This window comes from Echinococcus granulosus, assembly GCF_000524195.1.
Source record: "Echinococcus granulosus chromosome Unknown EG_S00070, whole genome shotgun sequence".
Classification (NCBI taxonomy): domain Eukaryota; kingdom Metazoa; phylum Platyhelminthes; class Cestoda; order Cyclophyllidea; family Taeniidae; genus Echinococcus; species Echinococcus granulosus.
Window position 1 is genome coordinate 132,238 of NW_020170450.1, and position 10,429 is coordinate 142,666.

The following is a 10,429-nucleotide window of genomic DNA, read 5'->3' on the forward strand; positions in this document are numbered from 1 at the left end:
ATCAGAAAATCCGTGTACTCGATTTATTTCCTTCATCTCAGATTTCAGGACGGTTCATAGTCATGCGAAGCGGTTGCGTTTAAAATGAATATCAAACACTAAAGCTTCTGCTTGTAAGGCCAGTGGCAAAAGCGGCATAAAGTAAAGGAATTTTTTCATGCAAAAACTAACGAAGTAAAAAGGTGTGCTCGGTTCAGCTGACCCTAAGACAGAAGAATTTACACAAAGACAAAAGTAAGCCTTAGATTTTTTTAAAGTAAGTTGGGAAAAAACCGTGGATTTTTTTGCATGGTGATATGTAATGCGCACTTTATATGTCACGTTATTTTAAAATAAAATTGCAAAAAGTCAAAAAAGATTAAAATTTTTTAGTTTTTTATTTTTTTTAAAGAGCTACACCTAAAGATTCTTTTTTAATGTATTAAAATGTATTTACAAGGTAAAACTTTTAAACCCACGTCATACACAAGTAGCCAAAATAAGCGCTTTTGCTTGCTGGACGTAATGGCAGAGATAAAGCTTAAGTTGAAGGCTCCTACTCAAGAAAAGACAGTGTCTGTCAAAGACAACGGAACAATAAAAGAGGTAACCTATTTTTAGGTACGTAATCCCCTTTAGCTGCGTGAGGAAGCTGCAAAGGCTTTCGAGGTTACTCCCTCTCGTGTGTGTTTGATCTATGCCGGGAAGATCTTGAAGGATGAAAACACTCTTTCTGAGCATAAGCTTCAAGATGGTCTTACAGTTCATGTAGTTATTAAGGTAAATCACTTTCTCCTGTAACTCCTTTTTATAGCAAGTTCCACAGGTAAGTTGCTTTGGTGGAATTGACGTTTTTAGAGACCAAGTGATCAAGGGGGTTCAGCAACGACAACAAGCACTCCTTCATCAACATCCACATTGCATGCACCGGGGCAGAATCGCCCTAGCGGCGCCTATGATCCGCTTACCGCCTCTGCGGCCCGATTTTTTAGTTCCGGAGATACATCTCGTGAGTTTATTGCACGAGCTGAACTTGTTTAAACTTTAACGCACTTGTTTTCCTCTTATTTTCTTTTTTACAGCTTCTAGCTTTGCCTCAATGCAGCAAACGATGCAACAGCAGGTAATGCGCAACCCGGAGCTGCTCAGAAATGTCATGGAAAGCCCACTGGTGCAATCTCTTGTTAGTAATCCCGAAGTTATGCGTAGCATCATGCAGTCGAATCCACAGATGCGTGAACTAATGGAGGTTAGTTTTCTTGCTCTTATTTACTCTTTAGGGCTGAAATTCCTGGTCATCTGTAGAAATGGGGATTTGGCTAAATTAGCTTGGCTGTATTTAGTGTCTTGTTATGCGCAATAGAGCATTTCCTTTAGTTTAGAGTTCGTATTTTTACTCTTCTGGTCTTTCTAGTTCATTTTCTCGCCTCTGCGATGGAATATGAAGACGCGGTTTATTATAATTGATTAATCCTAAGAGGTTTTAACTTTTGGAAGATTTGCGGGTTTACGAAATCAATAATTCTTTACTCCTAGAACTTTACATGGCTGCGTGCTCTTCAGGCTTTCCAATATGCGGGTAGTTTTATTCATCTTTATCGAATGAATTAGAGTCGTGGTTTACTCCTTTGCTTAGTTTGAACGCACATTTTCTTGGGTGGAGCGTTTGTGTAAAAGTGCTTCACACTGACTACGTGCATTAAAAAAGATTTTGGTGTCTCAACTTTGGCCGCTTTACCATCGTTAACTGGCATCCGCCACCAATGCTTGTATTCCAACTGTAACTTAAACATTTGTGGTCGTTCGGTTTTTTTGACAGATTGATTGCTAGAGTGGATGTTTTTATGATTCTAAACAATTTGAAGGTCCGACGTGCTCACCTGGAACCATCACGCATCCGTTAATTCATTACTCTGGTAGTCTTAAATCCCCGTTTTATAAAATTCACCTTCTTCTTCAGCTTCTAGGAGGAATATTTATTTTGGGACATCACGAGCATATGAATGTTTGGATTTTCTGGACAACTTATTTGACATATTTTCATTTTGTTACACTCGGTACTATTAATAATCACCAGTTTCAGTTCTCGTGTACTTGCTTACATGCGAACGCGCCGATTTTAAGGAAAGCATCTGGTAGTTGATTTTTTGACACTTGAAGGCCTCAATAGCGTTAACATTTGTTAGTAGATTGAGTTTATCCTCAGTTTTGCCCAGTTTTACAACTTCATTTGTGTATAAATCCTCCCAATTTATGCATTCTTTATTTTGAAAGTCTTCAACCAACCCTATCAGGATTAGCAGCCGTCCGGGAGGTTTTGGGTATTCGAGAGTGGCATTTTTTATTGAGCAGGACTTTTTGGTGTCGTGAACTATTAATTGTACACAAACGGTGTTACCTTTTAGCGCAATTATTTTTGTCGTTTTTATACGATAGGCACAGCTCATTAGAATTTTCGATGCATGCAGCCATCATAAGTCCGTGGTCCTACCCCGTAATCGAAGTTGTCACGGCGATTAACTCAAGGTGTTGGCTTATCTATCAACTAGGAATTTTCTTCTGTGGCACAATACTTAGTCAAGGATCCTATCATAGTATATATTCACTCATAAGTATTCGCCAATCTCTGGAATCTGCTGCCCAGAACTGCCTTTATGATGAGGTTGTAAAGCTAGTAGGAATTTGTCTCACGTTAACCATATTTCGACACGTTATCCTTTATTTCTCTAAATATTCGTTTTTATTGTCTCAAAGGTGTCTTTTTTTGAATCACTAACCATCTCTATCGTTATTGGACGTAATTATTACTGAACTTAAGATTTAATGTAACAGTAGTCCGTTTTCTATCATAATCTCTTAGAAAAATCGTCTAACACACTCCAGTTGTTCCATTTTTAAATTCGACTTCGTTGTTTAGGACACACGATGTTTTCTATCCACAGCTATCATAATCTATTCAGGAACGCAAATCATGCGTACGTAGCACTGGTAATGGACCTAAACATTTTTTGGCGTCACAAGATTTCAGATATATAAAATCTCAGTTTCGGCACTTTCGATCAGCATGGTATTCTATTAAGAGCATAAAATTACTCCTCTCCTCGCTTTTCCATTCAGCGCAATCCCGAATTAAGCCAAATGCTCACCAACCCTGAGGTTCTCCGTCAATCTATGGAAATCGCTTCCAATCCGTCGTTGGTGCAGGAGATGATGCGTTCCTACGACCGTGCTGTTCTTAATCTTGAATCCATTCCTGGAGGTAGCGGTCACCTTCAACGGATCTACGAGAGTGTTCAAGAACCCATGCTCAATGCTATGCAGGGTGGTGACGCCAATAACCCTTTTGCTGACCTTGCAGGTGGGTCGTTGAGTAACAATTTTCGTTGATCATTCTTCGGTGTATTTTTGATGATTCGTATCGTTTATTTGTCCACACAGGTCCTAGAAGGCGAAGTATGTTTCCGTTATTTACTACTATTTTCCATTTTTTTATTGGTTGAACTTGCAGTTAGAATTCCGGTTTCTTACCTCTAACCCTCTTTGTATTGTTGTCTGGAAAACGGTTAAAGAGCTGTCTTTTAGATCGACAAAACTTAATTTCCGAACCATTGAGCTGATTTGGGCCACTGTTAGTGGTATATTTAGGGTCCGATTTGCATATTTCTAGCAGCTTTCTTATTTTCACATAGACCTGTCTTTAAGCTGGATTTCAATAAGTCTATAATTATAAATTGCTCATGTTTTAATTTAGTTGTTTTCATGCATGGGTATGAGTAGATTACATAACGAAACGGTTGAAATCGATGTGGTACGCTCCTAGTGTGTGTAAACTCGTTTGCTTTCTTCTGAAGTGCTTTTTTTTCAAAATTAGCAGCATATTCAGTCATCAAAACTACTGTGCAGACCTTTGGAAGCTCGCTTCGTCCTACATTTCCACTTCTTTTGTTTAATGTGAAGCGAATTTTATCAGATCCTCAAACTGCTTCATCGTTGGGTTGGTATTCTGTCCAAATCTCGAAGTAGCAGCTTTCTCATCCCCATCAATGTCCAATGGCTGTAGGAGGAGACCTTGCTAGAAAATGGGGATACTCTGCTTGGGATTAAAAAAAACCTGGGAATAATACTTTCCTTCCCTGGTACAAACTTGTTTCTGCTGCAATGAGTAGATGTGAAAGAACCTTTGTCCATTAAATTGTGTATCTTTCAAATGCGTGGTGTATCTAGTCATGAAGGTAAATGGAGCTCTCGTATGTGTTTCCAGAAGCAAATCTTAATGTGGCGCTGAGCTGCTTTAGCCAAAAAGCGAAGTACGTTTGTGCTGCTGTTGCCATGTTCTTTGTTGTGCCTATCCTCTAGATTTTTGGTTCTGTGGATGTTTTGCCTTCATTTTATTTCTTTTTTGAATGACCATTAGGAAGCACAAATAGACAGGCCGCTCCTTCAAATGAACCAATGCCAAATCCATGGGCACCGCCACAACAACAAACTGAGACCACGCCAGCTACAGCTGCTACAACTGGGGGAGGAGGGACTCAAACAACCACATCAACTTTGTCGGGAGGGGGGGCAACGACCACCTCGCTTCTTGGTGGGATTCCCTTTAACCCCGAGACCATGTCATCGGCGTTCCAAGCGCCCTATGTGCGCCAGATGCTCGATGTGATGGCATCAAATCCGGAGACATTTGAGGCCTTTCTGTCAGCGAATCCAGTGTGGAGTTCAGCTAGTCAGGACCCGGCGATGCGGGAGAATTTACGTCGAATGTTGCCACAACTAGCGAGGCAGATGAGTCGACCTGGTTTTGTCGAGATGCTTTCAAATCCACGAGCAATGAGAGTGAGTTGTTTTGTTTAGTGGCTGTGAAATTTTGGCCAAATCATTAGGTTTCATCGAGGAATTTTAGCCTTTGTTGAGGAGTTTTTAGCTATGGACACTTTCATGCCGTTTACGAATAAGTTCACCTACTTCAAATATTGATGGTTTGACCGTCTTATCAGCATCAAGTAAATGAATAGTAACTTTTGGGTCACCTTAGCCCTACGCTCAAGCCAACTAAACAGATTACTGTTTTGATCAATGGACATGCATCCATTGGTTTGGAGTTGCATTGATGGAACCTCATGTGTTGTTTTCTGTGCAAACTTATCCAGTGTTTTGTTATTGAACAGTTGCCTTTTGTCAGCTTTAAGCAACAGACTATCTAGCGCGTTGTTAGTGCCTTGAGAGTGAAGGATCCTCCTTTTCGAATCGATTTTAACTCCTTAGTTGTGTCAACTTACAGATTTATTGCAGGTTTTCCTTACACGATAAATTTGTGAGATTTCCTGCTTTATGTGATCAACCCTTGTCAAGACATGAATGATAGCATTTTTGAAGGGCCCTTTAGCTCTAACAAGTCAATAATCGGCAAAAAAGGTTGGTTAGCACAAGCAGCGGATAGAGGGGGTATTTTGGGCGTGGACCCCGCCCAGATGGTCGATGCTACGCTTGAAGGTGCGCCAATGTCAGGTGTGGTAGCCCCATGCCTGTATTTAATCCCCTTCATTGATTGGCAGAATTTCATCTCTCTGAGGGTGTTCCAGTGACACCTCGCCTGTTTGCAGACTCTTCAAATCAACATGTGCTTCTTCATAATGTTTACCATGGAGTAGTCAATGAAGTGCTTCTCTGTTGAGGCCGTGGCGTGGTACTTTGCAACCATTTCGTTGGCATTAGCTAATTGCTTTGCTTCTGACAGGCTATTTAGTGGTGGTACCAGTGGATTGCCTTCTCTCATGGCATGTCGCACAGCTGTCAGTTGAGGTCGTTTCGGATGGGGGTGACCGATTTGCCCTGACTTTTCTCCGAACCGAACCACGTTCACGTCTCAGTGTGTACGTGTGTGTGTGTGTGTGTGTGTGGCGACTGCTGTGCTTATTGGCCGTCGTGTTTCGCGAGGCGTTGCATTGCAGGAAAATGCTGTCATGTGTGTTTCAAGAACACCTTCCAATTTGTGGTGTCGAGTTCTGTGACACTGCGGCTGGTTTTGCACTGGGATATGTGATCTGGGGTCTGACTTGAATCTCATTGCATGTTTTAACTCGAGGGCACAGTGCTACACTCCATGTGTGTGTGTGTGTGTGTGTGTGTGTGTGTGTGGCGCTGGTTTTCTACTCTGAGCTGAGCATCACAAGCACACCCAAGCAACCACGTACACACACACGCGGACACGTGATGTGTTGTTTGTCAGGCTGTGATGGCTGGTGCGGCGTCAAATGCAGTGTTGTAAACAGGTTGTTTGAGTTGAGGGAAGTGAGGCGGATGCGTGTGGTTTTTGGTCGGCGAGTGATTTGCGTGGTAGAACCGATGACAAAAGAACAGCCAGCCGGTGTCGTGTTGGAGGCATGAAACATGTGGACTGTGTTGGTGGCGAACTTGCCTCCGAGACGGGGTCAGGTGGTGAGTGCGTTATCGCGTAGATGGACGGGCTTCCTTGGTGGTGGTAGAATGATCAAGTTTGTTGGATGGTGTGTGAGAGCCTGACGCCACTGTGTTCTGCTGAGTGGGTCAAGGAGAATGTCGAGTAGTGGTACCCCTGTGGGGGATTCATGAGACCAACGGCACGTGACGACTCAGCACGCTGCAGTCAGTCCACTGGCCGACGTGTTGAGTGAGGTGCCTAACTTCGTTGTGGTAGGTCACCTCAGAACTCTTCTTGGTCACAGCAGTGGGCGAAGTTGAGGCCAAGGCGGAGCTTCACTCTGAGATATATTGAACACGTTTTGTTATCTTTTCGATTGCGCTGGATTTCCTCCCCTACCTGGTATACTTTTTGCTAGTAGCAGCTTGCTTTTTATGCCTCTGAAGTGCGGTATTTGACATCACTGAACCACCAAAAGTACAACAACAACAATACGCGTATCGTAGCCTGCCGAAGACGTCGCTTCTTTGTTGAACTATGGTGAGTCCCTAACGAAGCTGGCGGATTCTGTCACCTTCGATTGACCGATGTATGTATCTTTGGTTGTTTTGGAGACATTGGATCTACTGATTCTCTGAAATTGTCTGTATCAATCAACTTTCTCCCGAGACCGATCTTTCTATAGGACGATTGGGCTTTGTTGTTGGGATTTTAATGGTCAATATTGGGGTGCATTAATTTCTGCCAGCTTAGGGTCGGAAAAGTTGTCGTTTGGGGCTTGGTTGAAGGCAGAGGGCAAATGCTTTGTACCTGTATTGTAATCACAAAGTTACTTTCGGCGGCGCCTGTCGCCTTGATGCCATTACAGATGCAGCCTTGTGTGCGTGTGTATGGTGTGGTTTGGATCAGCTAGCATCACGTGAGAGAGTGAGCGCTGCGCGTAACTGCGTTCTCTGTCACCTGCCTCTTGCACCACATTTGCGTGCCGCTGTGTGCATGAGAAGTCCCCTTTCCACAAGTACATTCAAATTGTCCGACGAAAATCGGCGGATCCCCACGCCACATCGCAGCCGCCTCAGTTTTCTCCCCTGGATGTGGAGTGTTGTGCTGACCAAATCAAGAGTGGCCTAAATCGCTCCGTAGACCTCAATCTGACCTCTCACTCAAAGTGTCAACTCACGCACCTTTGGATTCCAATTTTTGTGAATTTATCTTCAGGAGTTGAAGCTCAAGGTCGCGTGACCAAACCCAGGCAAAATATTTGCCATCTTTCAAGTCGTATGGGGTCGCATTACCTACATCTGTGCCCACTTGTTACTGCACTCGTCTACTTAATTTGCTTTTCATTAGTGTATGAAGTCTTTGTACTCAATTAATTGGTTTGGTTCTTGAGGTATTATACCAAATAATTGTCCTTTCTTTTACCACCAGCTACTGACTAATTTGTAAGTACTATATTTCCAACCCACGCAAATTTTTGTATCCACTTTGTCGCCATCTTCATCTGCTCACGACCCTGTCAGTGGTGTGTCTGGTAGTTCCCTCCTCACCTTTCTGACTACTAGCTCATTTATCTAGCCATTGTCGTGTTGACTGCCTTAAGCAGTATGTGGCACATTACGCCTTGATAGGCAATGGCGCAAATTCAAGAGGGTCTTCGAATCCTCCAAGAGGAGGCGCCGGACGTCTTCTCCAGCATGACGAACATCAGTGGCGGTGCTTTCAGTGCTGCCACAACCGATCTCGCCACCACCACCACCACCACTGCTTCATCGACTGAGTCTACTGCTTCGGAAGGAACGGAAGGCACTGCTGCCATCACACCCCCACCTACCAATACCTCGTCGCTAGGCAATGTGGAATTGGCCTCGCTTATGGCCAGCCTTCTCAATGTTGCCCCATCGGGACAAGATCCTGTACGTCAGCAATTCTATTTGTTATCAGCAGCACTCCTCTTTAGATGTCCCTCTAGGCTACTTGTGCTATTGTTTCAGTAGTACTCTCATTGCTTCCACCTACCTCAAGCGATTTTCAGTAGTATCGGCTTAGGTGATGCAATTTGGAAGTTTGCTGAAAGGCAATAGTACTGCCTGTGTGCTGGCTATCTCCGTCGGTTCCATTCCCTTCTAAGCTCTAAGCCGCTTAGTAACGTGTTTATCTTCTAGCTTCGAAGCAGTGTGCTTTTTATTAGACAGCTTGCTTGTGATGTAAGTGGCCGCATATGTTTTTTGGCGTAGTCGTCAATCACGCCCTGCGAGGTCCTCATTGATGGCAGTTTTGCGGAGGTCACTATGTTGCGTTTTCCCGCCCTTCCCCCCTTTTAGGGTAATGTGCAGCAACTGCCTCCAGAAGTAAGGTACGCCTCGCAGCTGCAAACGCTTGCCAGCATGGGATTCACCAATCAGTCTGCCAACCTGCAAGGTATGTCCCAACTCCTCATTCTGCCGGTGCCCACGCATGCAATTGGCCTAACGATGTGCGGCTCTTTTCTCCATTCCTCTTTTGCAGCCTTAATCTTCAGCCACGGGGACGTAAACGCAGCAATCGATCGACTTTTGGGTCAGGGTAACTAATGGATACGCAAGAAAAAGAGTGATATCGGCGGCTCCTAGACATTGGTGTTTTCCCATCCAACTTTCTCACCTTCTTTCCCCTCTTTTCTACCTTCTGCCATGCCATTGCCACCACAGGAAGAGCAGTCGCTGAGTGACAGTCCGTTTGTGCGTGTGTGTGTGTGTGCGTGTACACTCATCGCCCGTTTTTCTGTGTGTACCATCGTCACTTTTCCTCCTACTTTGCTTCGGCTTGAAGCAACTGTCTGCAAGCCTCCTTCCCCCCCTCCCGTTACCCCTTTTGTGTTTGGTTCGTGCGTGTGCGTGTCTACTGCCGCCTCCCTCGATCGATGATTTATACTACTGCACACTATTATTATTGTATGGGCAAAGTAAATATATTGCTGTGTGACATTAACTCGCAAGCTTTTTGGAATCCACGTAACTCCCTCCCCCTTCCCCCTTTTTTTGATCCTTGTTGGAGAGAGGACCTTGTCCGGTGATTCTTAACTTGGTGATACATTTGGGCGCAGGTTTGACTTCGTCGCGCACTCAACACTGAGGTAGGTGATCGGAGGTTGTTGAAGTCAAGCCGGGGGGGTCGCTTCCTCTCGGGCGTGAACTTGATCGCGGAGGTGGGATCTACGTGTTTACTCAGGTCATGGGTGTGTATGGCGTTGACATACGCCCAGTGACGGATCACAGATGCCTTCACCTGAATGAAATCGGCACCTGGGAGTCATTTTTTCATGTTGCTGACCCGTCTTTTTTAATTAATGGTGGCTGGCCTTGGTCCCAGTTCATTAAACTACTGAAGTCTCTGTAAGTAGCAACTCGTGACGCAGACCTGATTATGGGGTGTCGCTACTCCACCGAGTGGAATTCGCGTTACCTACGCTAAGTATTTTCCTAGATTGCTCACCATGAAGCATGGAATCTCTCTAAAATGCCTTTTTTTCTCGTGGAAACGGATTTTTTGAGCTGTAGTTGGGCATTTGGAATTGGGAAGAGTTTGCAACGCAACCTTCTCTTCTTCATACTCGAAGAATACGTGTCGCTGTTGGCAGCGCGGTACAACTCGTGAGTGGATGCGAAAGGTTTCGGTCACATTGCACCGATTCAGGTGCCGTTGTGAAATAAATAGAACTTGTTTCGTGCTGTTGGGAAGTATGCTTTTGATGTGTGTTTAGCAGTGCCGGCGACCTGTCGAATGCACCATTCAATCAGCTTATTCACTGGATCTCGGCATGAAGCCCCGCCTTGGCTTCAACTCCACCCACTGCTGTGACCAAGAAGAGTTCTGAGGTGACCTACCACAACGAAGTTAGGCACCTCACTCAACACGTCGGCCAGTGGACTGACTGCAGCGTGCTGAGTCGTCACGTGCCGTTGGTCTCATGAATCCCCCACAGGGGTACCACTACTCGACATTCTCCTTGACCCACTCAGCAGAACACAGTGGCGTCAGGCTCTCACACACCATCCAACAAACTTGATC

General features: G+C 44.5%; 1 protein-coding gene across 1 annotated transcript; it reads left to right on the forward strand. All coding sequences in view use genetic code 11, as the record gives it.

Annotated features, from left to right (window-relative positions):
* Positions 1-504: 504 nt before the first annotated feature.
* Positions 505-8,952, forward strand: EGR_07112 (Ubiquilin-1; the record flags this gene model as incomplete). The annotated part of the gene is made up of 9 exons (XM_024496361.1): positions 505-585; positions 619-759; positions 838-988; positions 1,062-1,228; positions 3,097-3,337; positions 4,394-4,815; positions 8,011-8,295; positions 8,704-8,800; positions 8,888-8,952. The coding sequence occupies 9 exons, from the start codon at positions 505-507 to the stop codon at positions 8,950-8,952; spliced, it is 1,650 nt and encodes a 549-aa protein (XP_024349202.1).
* Between the last annotated feature and the right edge of the window lie 1,477 nt (positions 8,953-10,429).